The sequence below is a fragment of the Sinohyriopsis cumingii genome, chromosome 17, assembly GCF_028554795.1.
Source record: "Sinohyriopsis cumingii isolate HCF-2022 chromosome 17, ASM2855479v2, whole genome shotgun sequence".
Taxonomy (NCBI): Eukaryota; Metazoa; Mollusca; class Bivalvia; order Unionida; family Unionidae; genus Sinohyriopsis; species Sinohyriopsis cumingii.
In genome coordinates this window covers 15,800,637-15,815,881 of record NC_142977.1, presented here as the reverse complement: position 1 = coordinate 15,815,881, position 15,245 = coordinate 15,800,637, and the positions used below count along the sequence as shown (strand labels likewise).

Sequence of the window (15,245 nt, the reverse complement as noted above, 5' to 3'; positions counted from 1 at the left end):
TTGATGAGATGAATGGAAGACGGCTAAATAATTACCGAGTGATGCACATAGTACCATGCCAGTAAAGTCCAAGTACTTCCTGACCTTTGTCACTCCAGACTACCAAAATCAATCATCTTGTATATGACATTTACACTTATATGACAATATTTTTATACTACGTATACTTTATGTTATCACAGAGATCTGATGAAGTTAATGAGAGACTGCTGAAGGCAATAAACGATGATCGTAGAATACACATTGTGCCCTCTCATGCAAAGGGCAAATACTTCCTGCGTTTTGCTGTCTGCGCCGCCCAAACTTCATTGGAGGATGCCAAGTTTGCCTGGAAAGTCATCTCTGAAACAGTGGATTCTCTTCTCAAAGAAGAACAGTGTTATTGAAATGAGCATTATTTATTTACATGAATTGTGTGATAGTTGATGCTTAGCATACCTTCAACATGTGCATTCTTATTGCTGTCAGGATAGAACACTAATTATTCATCGATGTTGTTGTCTCCTTTATACCATTAATCTGTAAATCATCAAATGTCAACACCTGACAAATGTTTTCACAGTAAATACATATACATGTATAATTTGTTAAGAATCTTGAGTTTTCATGAACATTATATACATTAGGGAATCTATGAGCAATTTCAAGCACAAATTTATACAGGATTACAGAAAAGATGTAAGGTAGCCGCCCTCATAAGGTCACTTAATAGTGGTTTCTATTAGGGGTTATTGCACAGTTTGTAATTGTATGACATTTCCATTATAAGCATAATTGAGTATCAAGCCACTTCTAGAGAAGGTAGACTTTAGCAATGTTGTTTTCTATTGAAGTATATCATTTAAAATTGGCTAAAATTCAGTATAATCAGCTTCACGTTCAAATGTTTTTTGATGGTCACCTGCCTGATAAAAGTGAAGAGATTGCAGAGTGTTAATTTCTAAAGAAACTTATTAAATGCCCTGTACACTTTTCGATTACATGACCTGCATCCATTGAGTTGCATGCAGCATTTTTCAGATAGTGTCACAAATAAAAAAATCAAATGAGAATGGATGTAAAATATTATTTATTATATGGTTACAAATACCAACAAAAGCTATGAGTTACTTAATGATTTTGTTACATGGTCTAGGTGTGATCTCGCATTGGGGTATGTGTGAATAATTAGTTATGAACTTGACTTTATGCCACAAATAAAGATGTATGAAGTGCAATAAAATGTGCAACTCATCATTTGCATCTGTTCGTGACCACATTTAATGCTCCTTCTCTGCACATAATGGTGACAGACTAAATTGTTATGGTGCTGGCATCAAACCAAAACATTTAAGTCCATACACAACCATCCTGACCTGTATTATAGGAAAACACATTTGTGTAAAATAGATGCAGAGTAAAAGACCATAAACTGCCAAATAACGTTATGCACCTCATTTGCAATTGCAACTGAGGATATTAAAGTCGACATTTGAGAGTAGTAGCAACTATAACATGCATAAAGAACCAAAACACATGCAAAACTGATAAAGAATTGGTATTGAGATCCATGGGAGTAAGAAGTTTTACGTGAATTAGAACAAAATGATTGTGTTGAAGAAGTCAATTGATATTTGCTGTGTAATAAAACATTGAAGTATTTTATTTGAAATCACATCTATTGTTTATTCGATGATCTTCTCTCCTATATAACATGTTATGACTCTAGATCTTAAAATACATAAATGAAAGAATGAAAACCATTAATTTTAGTAAAATCAAAAAGAAATTTATTTCTCTTCAATTCAAAATAAAAGTTAAAAATACACTTAAAGTTTTATGAATTAAATTCCACCATATCCTAAATGTCCTAACACAAGTTTAGAAATACATGTATGATAGAGAGGGTCCTATGTCAGAATGGGTCATGGGGGTAATCTAAGGTATTTTAGTCACTCTGTAGAATTTTTCCTTCAGATTTTTTCTTCTTCTCTCAACATCAAGCTCGCACTGAGCACCTGTGGATATCGTGATCAAGGATCATGTAAATATATTGTAAATCTGGGGGGGGGTTGACTGTGCTCACGAAAAGATTTTTTTAAATTTAATTATATCCATGTCTCCACTACACAGAGTATTTGTATGAACTCCATTAAATACAACTAAAATATTACGTTATGTCTAATCACTTTAGGTATTTGTATATATTGCTGAGTAACATAAATCACGTCTGTGTTTTTGTGTCTTCCTCTGGAAAATATCCAAGCTGGATTTGATTGTTTATCCAGCATCACATCATCATAACTACTAAATTGTTTACAAGTCCATCAATGTCATCTACTGATGGCGCTTCATCAATATCAGTAATAAATTCAATAATATTATTGCCATCTTCTTTTAACAATTTTGCATTTTCATTAAAATCTTGAAGCACTTTGTAGCATCGCTGATCATCAACTGATGGAGCTACTAAATACAACTTATCCCATTTGATCCATCTCATTATCAAATTAACTTGCAATTGTGTTTAACCAAACCCAGATGCACCTATGATAATTGCCCTGATAGAATTAGGTAATGCTGGATGATGTTTGATTGGATCTTGCTTTCATGTTGCTAGAAATCAATTACTTTCATATAATTATAATATGGATCCATATTGTGTAAAATGCAGAGCATCCACCCCCACAAGTGGATTAACAACTACGATTAAAAAAAATAGCAAGCGTGCGGTTACAGGCAAGTGTGCCTGATGTGGTACAAAAAAATATAAATTTATTTCCCTGACAGTCAGGCAGCAATATCACTACTTCGCTAGGAAAATTACCAAGAACTCCATGTGTTAAATACCCAGGAGAAAAACGTCTTCCAGGATATAATTATTGTGGTCCTGGAAACCGAATTAATATCAGACTTGATAACCAAGATCAGCCAAAACCTGGTGAATATCCAATAAACGCTATTGATAAAGCATGTCACATTCATGATGTAGCTTATAAAAGTAAAGATCTTCAGCAACGACATATTGCAGATGTGAAATTAATTCACTCATTAAATTCTATAAAAAAAAAATCTTTCAGAAAATCATTAGCTAATTGGTTGGAAAGATCTGTGATGAAAGGTAAATTATTATTCGGAACCGGTAATTAATCAACCAATTATTATAAAATAATGGAATCGATTTATTAAAGCCCAAGAGGATATTGGAAGGGTAGAGCAGCGATTAGTAAACTTGCTGATGTAGTAAATGTTACATGTTCTGTTGCTGCAAAATGGTTAGCACGACAGGCAATATGGCAAATTTACCTACCACCACCTAACAAAATTCAGCATGCACATTTTGATCTCAACTCTACTAATGAAGTTCATCAAGCAGATATTTTATTTTTCGCACATGATACTATTCAAATTTATAGACTTCAATCACGCACATACAAATACGTGTTAACTGTTGTTGACTTTGCAAGTATATATATAAGGAAGCAGAGCCGTTATCAACTAAAACAGCAACTGAAGTTTCTTCTGCTTTTGAACGAATTTATCAACGAGGACCCTTACGATGGTCACAAAGATTACAATTTGATCCTGACAAGGAATTTCTTGGTGCAGTATCATCTCTGATGAAAAACATAACTTCAAAATCAGACTAGGACATGCCTCAATTCACCGTGATAAGGCAGTTGTTGTTGGAGTTAATCAAATACTTGCTGAGCGGTTATTTGGACACCAAGATGCAAAGGAAATAATTCTGAAAAATATGAGATCTCGCTAATGGGTTGCAAGATTACCAAGTGTGATAGCTGCATTAAATAATGAAATTACTTGAATAACTGCCATGAAACCTATAATTGTGATTACAAAAAAAAATTGCAAATTTTTCTTCCACCACCTAAACAAATTCAGCATGTACATTTTGATGTCAGTGTATCAAATGAAGTTCATCAGGCGGATATATTATTTTTACCACATGATACTATTAAAACTTGAAGACATCAATTAACATACAATATGCGTTAACTGTCGTTGATGTTGCAAGTAGATACAAGGAAGCAGAGCCGTTATCAGCTAAAACAGCAGCTGAAGTTTTATCTGTGCTTGAACGAATTTATCAGCAAGGACTCTTGCGATGACCACAACTATTACAAGCTGATCCTGGCAAAGAATTTCTTGGTGCAGTATCGTCGTTGATGAAGCAACATAACGTCACAATGTCAAAAATGTTCATTACCGTGTTCATCAATAATTATATTAACAATAAATTGTTCTGTTTTGACTTGGGGAGGTGTCATTATTGTTCTGATGGCATTTTCAATTACATTTTTGTCGTGTATAAAACCTCTCACATGTTGGTACATTACATAATACCTCTTGATTAAATAATTAATTTGTAAAACACTCTACACAATAAAAAATCGTTATCATCTTATATTTAACTTTATGCTCAGAATTTCTTTTCTTAAATCAAGCATGTTTCGGTCTGGTCAGTTAGTCTGAACTATATCCTTGATAATAGCGGACTATGTCATCACAGATTGACAGGATTGATCGGTTCTTGCACGACCAAATATCCAGGAGGTACTGGAGGCGTAAAAGTATAAAGAAAATATCCTGGCTGAGATTTGATTTTTCAAGATCTCTTTGATCACTACCATCGATTATATCACATACAAGATTGACTGCGATCGTCGAAGTTATATTTGCAATTCCAAGCGAAATATGCCAACCATCACCATACTGATTATTGCTTTATCGGAGAATACTTAGTGGTGGATTTATTTTTCTCCATGACTCGATGATTCTGGGAAAATTTTCATTGATGAGATCGTTGAGTGTTGTTTTTAGTTCGCCAGTTTCAAATTCTAGTAGTATAAAATTTGGTAATTGTCTGATCTCGTAGTGTCTTAGAAAGAACTGTTTAAGTGTTTTTGTAAAGGGTTTTGCATGGTAATCAACGACTTCATATTCCCAATGTTTGGATTATTCATATGCTCAAAATCTGATGTAACCTGATTTATATGTATTGTTTCAATGATCTGTTGTTTTATATCATCATTGTAGTGTTGTGTAATTGGCTATTTGATTGTCTAAACTCGGAGTTAATTGGGTCAGAATAGGATTTGATTAAAGTTTTCATCGAAATCGGATTCGTTTTATCATCATAGGCGTATAACTGACCTATTTTTTCAGGCAGCCATTCACCATCAGGATGTTTAAAATAGGAAACTTTTCTTCACGGTCAATATCTTCGATATTCTGGTTCCTTTATATATAAAAAAAATTGGTAGTGGAAATCAGCCCGCCTTGGTTTTGGCGGCCTTTGATATTTAGGTGGCATCTCAGGCCAGCCTAAAACACTTCTTATCGATGAAGAATAAATATCAACGATGTAATCTGGTAAATTTATTTATATCGCGGCTGATAACGTCGGTTCGTGAACCGTTGTAGCTTTTTTTTGATTCTCTTTTTGTAATAGATTTTATTCTTCGCTCAAATTCATCAATGATTTGTTCGATTTCATAATTACCTGGCAGAGTCAGGAGTTCCATCGTAGAGATTTATATTTGGAAATAGAAGATAATTATTTGCTGGTAATCCGCCTATTTGGATCTAGTATTGGGCCAGCTGCAATGCACTCGTAATTGTGCAGAGCTATTTCTTTCACTGGAAATGCAACTGAAAAAAGAACGCTTAATTCATGGTTCGTTGAGCTTACTGATATCATCGTGGTTTTCAACGGTGGTGTATTCGTGGCGATCTGTCGAAGTAGTTCCGTCATTATTATTTAAATCCCGATTATCTAAATCAATCAAAGTCATTGCTTCTTTGTAGATTCAATCATAGCTGTGAACTCAGAATATGTTATCGTTCCATCGTTAAGGCTTGACGATATCGACGAACATAATTTAGAGTAATCTAGCGTTGTTGTACGTAATTTTACTTCATAATTGCTTAATTTTGCATTCGTGCACGTCGATATTTTTTCGCGATGATATTAAAGAGACCAGTAATTCTTGTTTAGGCTGAAACACAAATTGTTTCAACAGCTAGCAATGGTGTTAACACTTATTCCAGCAATAAGAGCAGACGCCGAATACACAATTACGTCAACGACAACTTCACATCAACGATATTTTTCTACTTTTACTGCATACTCGTCAACGTTATTTTATTTTAGCTTTTTTGCCATTCACAAACTTGATTGTACCTTAAAACTTTGAACATTGATTCACGTGCTTATTATATTTTATTTAGTAATCAATAGAAGTGTTTCAGTGACAAATTCCATAGATCACCAGTATGACTCTGCGGTTTATTTTTTATCAGATGATTCCATTATAAATGTTTCTTCGTCTCTGCTATTTAACACAATAGACACGGTTCCAAAAAAATAAGACTATCTTTTGAATATCGCCAGGGATACGTGGTGAAAATACTACATTTTGCGCCCCTGAACACAGACAGTCTTTACACACCAGTGACTTCTGCAGTATGTTTGATAGTTATTTACCGTGACCATGCTGAGAATCCTGATGACACTGTATATGCGTTCTTGACAATCTGTTTGTGGGAAATATTAATCAAGTTAAATGTTTTAACGATATCAGGAATTCTACTTATAACATCTTCTAGTTTTTTCTAATCGTTTCAATATCTGACACAGCTGTCTTAATATCTTTGAGTTTTGTGCTAATATCAGAGAGTTCCACGTCAACAGTCAACGGACTTCCAAAGAAATCATCTACGATTGCATTAAGTTTTCGAAAATTTCTACGGAGATTTGTAAACGTACTTACGTGAGCGTCATCCTCAACTCGCAGCTGGTTTATTTAGTATCTGCGGTATCTTCATCAGATGTTGGATCTCTTAAAACAACTAATTTTTTTTATATATTCATGCTGAGTTCACCTGTCCATTTATCACCTGTAGATCGTCGGCGACACTTTTTGCAATTACATTTATAATAGTTGCGATTGATATATTTGAGTTTCTGTTTCTACCACCGTCAGTAAATATTGGAATATTATCCGTGGTAGCACCGAGAACTCTACGAACTATGTCATTCGATTTGATATTAATCGTCTTTAAAACACCGTATTTATCCTGAAAAATAACAACTTCATATCGGTCAACTCCAGAGAGGCTCATAATATCGGCAAGTTCAACTTTAGTCGAGGAGTGTGAGAAATCTACGTTGCTGAATTTTTCTTGTCTTTGAACAAAGAAAATCTTCCGTAAATATATATCATTAAACTTTAAGATCTATTTAAATCGTCTACTTGTATAATTGTGCACCCCTTTTTGAGGTGGTAATGTTGATTTTGTTATAACGTCGAGAACAGCAATTGCTTCACGGTCGCATATTGGCGGATCGGTTATTGTCTGTGTTAGTAATGTTGAAGACCAGACTGGAGATTTTATTGTATTTACGTAATTCATAAATTCTTTTGGTGGATCCAACCCATACGAATCAAAACAAACAATTCTACGTGTATCGATCGCGTAAGCCACCCAATGAATTCCAGCGCCGGTAACTTTATCAAGATTGATAATGGCTGTTTCAATATTGTTTGGTTTGAAAGGTAACTGATCGCGGATTAAAAACACCTCTAAAATTTATGTTGTTTAATTCTTTAACACCATCAAGTAAATCAAAATCTGACATTGGAAAGACTAACGAACTGTTCCTGGAAGTCTCAGGCCTTTTCCGTATCCATAAGGAGTTCGTGGTAATCTTAGGCCTTTTCCTCTTTATGTATTCCTTGTCCTGTCGCCTTTTTTAATGCCATTCCAGCGGCGGTTCCAACAGCACCTAACGCGGCAACTTTGGTAACGGCTGAAGCTTCAGCGGCTATTAACGCCGGCATCGCCGCAAGAAATGGAAATATACCGCCTGTTTTAATTGAGTCTTTAATGGCACCCGCAGAAAAATTGAGTTTGACACCGGTTTTTGATTGTTTTGATGTTATTGAAATGGCTGAGTTGACGTTCAGTCAGTACTAATTTACTCTCATCATCTGTGACCTGATCTCACTTTAGTGATATTTTTATTCCACAGTTCTTTGCTGAATTTGACTGAAGCTTTTTAATCTGACCAGAAGTCAGACTGACACTAACATGTTGATATGACAAATAATATCATGAGTGATTTAATTACATGTTCAGAAAATATTACATATTTTCCACTGGAGCGTCAATAACTCTTTCTTCCACCAGTGCCTTCCAGCAATATCGACTTGTCACTGAGTATAATAGCGATTGCTCTATAACCACCAACGGGTAGTCGAGCTGCACGAACTCGGAAGTGTATACCAACGACAGATTGCCTGAATAAATCTAAATGTTCCAACGAAAAATAATAGATCGGATACAGCGTTGTAACATCCCGCTGAGATATCTGCAAACCAGTGTCAACATTCTGATCACGCCCCAAACTGTCATCAAACGATGATATGCATGTGCTACATGATTGTGTTCAAAATTCAGCAACACTTCTTCAGAAGGTTCTAGTTGTCCGTTTATCCTCAAAGCAGCTTCTGAAACTCCAAGTGAGTAATCTACTATGGCATTTTCCTGAAATGCGATGAATATATGTCGTGGTGCCGACAATCCCCACTCTGATGCTATCTGCCATGTGAATGAACCAGCAGCAATACTTTGAATACCGTCTGTGGTCATTGTCAACCATGATAACAATGATTTACCACCTGAGATCATAAAAGAAAGTAATTTTTGTTCTTCAGCAAGCGATGAAATCATTACTGACATACACAACGACACTTTTGTTCGTGCTGCTTTACCAACACCAACGGCAGCATCACGCCATATTGCATCATTATCAGTGGCTTTTCTAACAAGTTCCGCGGTGTGTTTAGCGCCAAGCATAACCTTTCGAACATTTCTGGAGAATCCGGACAGTACAATTGCGCACGAAAACTCTTCATCGTCGTTCAACATTATTCGAAGTACGGCAAATCCTAAGTTGTAATTTTCATTCATTGATTCAGTTCTAGCTGCATTCATTGTTACGCTTCTGCTTTCTGGATGATCAGTTATGTCTTTTGAAAACATCATTGTTGGACCGGACGATCTCGTATAATCGTAACTGTATCGCGCAAGGCCAAGTATCGTCGTGCCAGCGTCGACGTTTTCGACACAGATTTCAACATTTTTTCCATCAATCATGTATATAGCGCTGTTAAATAACGCCATAATGCCATTGTTAACAAAACCAACATGATCACCATCCGTATGATGTATCATCAGCATTTAAAAGTCTACCTTCGACTTCGATAAATGCCTCAGCGTGCACAAAAATCTACTTGTATCCTGAATATGTAACTCGACTCTTCCACGCGCCATAGGTACACGTGCATCATAAGAATAATACTGATAATCACTCACATATTCATCTTTGAGAAATGGTGCGTCCATGTCAAATGCTTGGTCAGATAAACGTCTGAACCTTTTTATAACTGCTTATTTCTCCCTGTTTCGTTTCTTCTCTAGACTTTTCAAGTTCCAACATCATCTCTTGCTGTTGTGAAGATCGTTTTCGTTCTATTTGTTGCTGCGTTGGAGGAAGTTGATAAGAAGGCTCTTGCTGGAAGGTTGTAGTCTTTGTTGTTAAAATTGATCTGAATAAAATCTGTTTATGTAGTTAATATATTCATTCTATACTTCTTCATCATTTATAGCTTGGGGTTTATTATAATACGCACAATATGGCCATTTAAAGTAGCTAGCAGTATTTGTGTTAATATACTCAGGTTTTATCATTTCAGACTTTTGAGAAAAACTATTATATGCAAAACGAGAAAAATCCTTTTTTTAAACTTTTTCTTTAAGCTCTTTAATAATACCTTCTCTAAATTTACTAATCAGTTCAATATTTTCTTTTCTTACTTTAGGTTTAGGTGCAAGATCTTTTTTCACATCAGCTATTTCAGTACGAGCTTTGCCAATATCTTCAAGTATTTCTTCATCTACATGGGGAGGTTGTGCGGCACTATCTCAGTTGGCAGATCTAGTAAAATCTTTTTTGTTTGTTTAGTTCGTTTTGATATTTTTTCAGTTTGCTCAACAGTTTGTCTTACTGATGGAAGAAGATTTTCAGTAGCTTCCGCAACTCTTTCAGTAACTTTTGCAACAGATCTAAATAACTGTTCTGTGCCTTCCGAAAATACAACCTGAGATTCTTGACGTTCTTGTAGTTTTCGCCTGACAGAATCACGAACAGGAATACATTTTTTGGTTGCTTCTAATCTCTCTCGAGCTAATCTAGCTGTATATGACTCCTAATCTGGTGCCATTATTGATATAACAATGATTTTAATACAGCAGCAGAGAGGGTGCGACCTGTGAAGCATCACGGTGGGTAAACACACGCGTATACTTTAATTTTCTTTTTACTAACGACAACAATAAAGTACATAAAAATAACCCAATTAGATAAACTCTCAATTAGTTAGAGGCTTTGGTTGGCGTTATTACGCTTATATTTTTCATTTTCTTAGGAAGCCTTATTTTTCCAAAATGACGTTCCAGCAATAGGTCTGTTCACCCTTTCTGCTGCTACCATTCACTTAGTGTGAATCCCATGGATCTTCTGCTCTTCACCAATCTTCGTCTGACTTCTGGAGAGTAGATTAAGACTAGCTTCAGTTTCACCAATTCTAACACGACTTACAAAATTCAGTCACAGTGATGTGCTTGTCTTCAAATCCCAAGACAGCTACATGTGACATCATATTCCCTTTATAGGTGCGCTAGCGTCTGTGCTCATTGAATCAATGCGACAGTTAGAACATGATGGAAACTACGAAGACAATGAATGGGGGTGGACTGTCCGTGGAGAGGAGGAGTGATGGGCACAGTAACGGCTACTTAAACAACCACTACTTTCAGAAACGAACAATTTTAATTGGGACTTAGCAGATTTTCTTTCTTCACAAGAATGTGTTCCAGGACCAGTACCATCTCCGCTGTCTCCTTCCTTACCGTACGTAAAGGATTTTAAACAGAGGCAGAAGCCGTCCTCATTCAACAGCAAGAGCGAGAAGGAGAAGAGGCAATAAGAAAACAACATAAAGAAGACGAAGCACAGAACCATTGTCTAGGAGACAAAGATGAGAGTGAAAGTCAAACTGTCACTTTACTCTTAGATGTTTTGGCAGAGTTAAGGCGTCTGAAAGAAATGTATCAGACTTCTTTAATACGACTCATGAGAAAAAGACCTTCCAGCGCCATACACTCCAATTCCGTTAGCACTCCCACTATGCCTGAGATACCAACGCTAGTGATCTCTACCAAATCAACAGTAGCAGGTCCATAATTAGGTATTTGCCATTGCAAATGGATAAGGCAGTTAAAGCTCATTACTTAACGTTCCTTGGAACACGAATACTACATTTAAAAAATACCAACCCCAACAGGAGGTGGAAGAAGATGACCACAAGAAGAAAGGTAACCAGAACTTGAGTCAGCGTGGACTTGTTCAAAGCTCTGAACCTTGGATACAAATTGTTAGAAGTGTACGAAATTTACCACTTTCCCAAGACTGACAAATACCAGATAGAACAATACCACAAGAGCGCCGAGACTCAAAAAGGCATTTTAGCAGACTATGTGGATGCCTTTTTGAAACTGAAACAAGAAAATTGTTGCTATTCACCGTGGTGCCACATTCTCAAAGGCCAAAAGATAGTGAAAGAGAAGTACTTTGAATAGGAAGACATCATTTTAGATCATATCGAGAAAAACGAAGGTCAACGATCGTTTGCCAAAGTGATGGTGAATTCCTTGTGGGACAAAATGGCACAACAACCGTGTTTGCCCAAGACGGAGTATTTGACAGAACCTTCACGCTACTTCCAGATGATTCACGACAAATCCAAACACATGAAAGTCGCCGACGTTCTTCGTGATCCTGGTTAATTACGAAGAAGAACTGGACTTTGTACAGGCTAACGAATTTGGAAATGTCATTATTGCAGACTACGTGACAGCTCATGCTCGCTTAAAATTGTACGAAGCCTTACACCAGTTAGGGGATCGTTTGGTTTACTTTGACGCGCACAGATGCATCTACAATGCTCGCCTGGGGCACCGGCACCCTGACATCGAGGTAGACCGTTTTGGAGCCTGGACAGACGAGCACCCCGACGACAAGATTATAAGTTTTGCTAATGGCGGTCTCAAACATTGCGGCTACGAATACCGTGACCCTCAAGAAGAAGTGTAAAGTGAAAGGATTGACTCTCAATTATCTCCACACTCAAGTGGTGATCTTTGAGGTATTGAAAGAAGCCTTGCAGTCTGGTGAGGATCAACATTTTAAAGTGACTACCTACGAGCCTCGCATGATTGTACGTTTAGCCACACACCAAATCGTCAGCCGACCTTTGAAAAATTGTATGAAATCGTGTACCAGAAGCGAGTGCGGCTTCCCAATCACTTCACTTTACCTTACGGACACGTCGATATTGGTCGGTATATAAAAAGGGAAAACGTCCAAGACCAATAGTTCATTGCGACTACAATTGCCTAGCGAGAAAGATGAATACTTTTAAACAGGCACAATTCAGTTTTGTTGATTCTCAGGTCGAGTGCGATGCTGTGCCTTGCTATTGTGGGAATGACGTACGCTGTGACCTCAGCGATTCAGCACAACATCATGGGAACTTCGCTATGACTACTAATACTACGGCGACGACTATTACAACTGCTATACTTACGATGCAAAGTAATGATGTGCGTGTCAAACTGACAGATGCGAAAGCGATGCCACTCGTTATAGTGGACTCTTTGCTGGTTTTTATCCTCAACGTGAAACCATGTGGCTACCATCCTACGGATGTCATCCATGGATGAGCAAACTACTTCATGCATCACCACCACCACATTGAAATGAACTTGTGAAAGAAGAACATTCGTTCCCTGTGCGTTTGTTTGCATACTGCGACTTTGAAAGTCGATTCCAAACCTTCCAAGGAAAGTGGCCTAAATATCTGAGAGGACCTACCCCCGCAGAATTAGCTAGAGCCGGACTTACCTACTTGGGAGAAGGTGATAAAGTTATGAGCTTCAATTGCAGTGTGTCACGTCACGAGTGGGAGCAGAAAGACTCGGCTTACTTGAAACATGCTAGATGGTCAACGCATTGTCACTACATACCTTAGGTGGGACAGAATTAATCTCTTGGTCGATACAAGAGAACGTTTGTGGTTTGCCTGTGGAGTTGAGAGAACGCATTTACCGAGAAATTGTCATAATACAAGTAAATCGCAAAGAACGACTGTATCCTTTACTTTACCGATGTTGGAACCACTGGTACCTGAATGGCATCAAATGATTAATTCATTTCAAAGTGTTACATTGGTCAGACACTGATGAATCAGGTGAGATTAATAAAGGCTTGGATGCCACTCATTCTACTTACAAGGTGACCATTGTACACTGAATTAAAACGGAAGAGTTAGAGGATTACCAAAATCATTTACAAAACTTTGTTCAAGAGGAAACTTCTGTGCGACGTGTGGTATATGAGTTAGTGACTAAACAATGTTGGTACGGTTCTGAAATAAAACCGCTTCCGTTAAGAAAAGTACATTTAATACCTTCAACAAAAGAGGGTATACAAACTTGCTATCATGCCACACCTTTATGAGTCGTGATACAACATATTCAGTGGAAGGAAGTCAATGACACTATTCAGGCTGTGGAGGATTACCTATAGTTTTTGCGAGAACTGTGTCCAATGAATTATCGTCTTCGTGTGATGTGCGTCTTAGTGATTTCTTTTCTGTGATTTCATTTACCAGCCGATTCCTTGTGAACTCCTTTACGAACAGTACCAACCACCAAACCATGAAGGTGATACCTTTAAATGTACACGAGAGACTCATGCTTTTAAAAGCCTTGCGCTTTCATCTCGATACTTCTCTACCAATACCGGACTAAAAGATTTAGTCACTGAAGATGTTTACGAAGATGTGTGTGTAGCTTGCGATTTACACCCTCACTTGAAAAGTCTTGGTTTCGATAGCTTGGACAAAAGAAGTGGCAAACTATGCCCAATATTTGTGATCATGAAGTCAAACGTCCAGTGAAAAAAGTAATTTCTAAACCTGTGTTAGTAACAGTGCCAGAAGAACCCGACACCGAGGAAAGCCACCCCGTGTTGGACAGGACCGTCATTGATATGGACACCCCCGAAAGGCCGTTGTTGGAGGACCTCTGTGTAACTGTGCTAAGTGTAGAGACTCTAAGAACATTGCCCAGTGTCTCTTAGACACCACACCTTCATCAGAAAAACTGTCGCACAGTGACTTGTTTATATGCCACGTTGATTGTTTTGATGTCTATTTTATCGATGTACTTAACCACTTGGCTTTTATGTATTTTTGTATTTCGTGTTCAATTATGAATTATTTTTTTTAAATAAACGTGTTCGAAAAAAAGTATAACAACTCCTTTCTTGTCTGTGTTTGTTTCAAAAATGATATCCCTTCACTATGGCTAATCTGCTGTCTCTGCTCCATCTTCCTCCACTTTCAAAGTTATCAACGAAATCTTAGATTGTGCCAGTTGTGAGGCCTTGTATCTTCGTCATCCCTTTAACATGATAATTGCAACACCGAACGGTTCAGGCAAAACGGAATTGGTCAAACGTTTGATCCAGCATAAAAATCATTTTATCGATCGTCCATTTCAACGTATCGTGTGGTGTTGCAAAGAGTGGCAATCGGCGTACAGTCTCCTACGAGAAAGCCAAGGAGATTCCATCATATTTGTGGAAGGCATTCCTGGCAAAGACAACGGGATCTTGTCCGAACCCAGTCACACCCATCTGGTCATCTTCGACATGTTAGGAGAAGACGAAGAAGAAATTAAACTGGTTTACTCGCAAAGAGCGTCATCGTAATGCCAGTGTCATTTACATCACCCAAAAAACCACTGGTGTCAAGACGGAGTGCCTCTCGTGTAGACATCTCCGTCGATTTAAAAAAAATCTATAAACATCAAGGATACTTTTGGTCTGTCTCTCACAATTTTAACATTACGTTCCTTCAGTCGCATCTTCCCGGCAAATTGATTCCTGCCTTGTACAGCGTCAGTCGCGATAAAAAAAATACATGCTCGTGTCCTAGAAGCCAGTCTCAGAGAAGTCTTACGATGGTTTACGGTGACAGCACGTCAATTACTTTAAGGTATCACACACATCCCTCATCAAACCAGACGCTTTTCTTGAGAGAAACAAAATTAGC

General features: G+C 37.4%; 1 protein-coding gene across 5 annotated transcripts in view; it reads left to right on the top strand.

Annotated features, from left to right (window-relative positions):
• Nucleotides 1–2,018, top strand: part of LOC149777807 (aromatic-L-amino-acid decarboxylase-like) — a 29,778-nt gene extending 27,760 nt beyond the window's left edge. For 3 of the 5 annotated variants that reach the window (XM_089938860.1, XM_089938861.1, XM_089938862.1), the window contains one exon: nucleotides 183–2,015. In XM_089938860.1, coding sequence (XP_089794986.1) covers nucleotides 183–386 — 204 coding nt within the window. In that variant the 3' untranslated portion in view covers nucleotides 387–2,015. Of the gene's footprint in view, nucleotides 1–182 lie in introns of all 5 variants that reach the window. The other 2 variants (XM_089938863.1, XM_089938859.1) reach the window with 2 other exon arrangements.
• The last annotated feature ends 13,227 nt before the right edge of the window (nucleotides 2,019–15,245 follow it).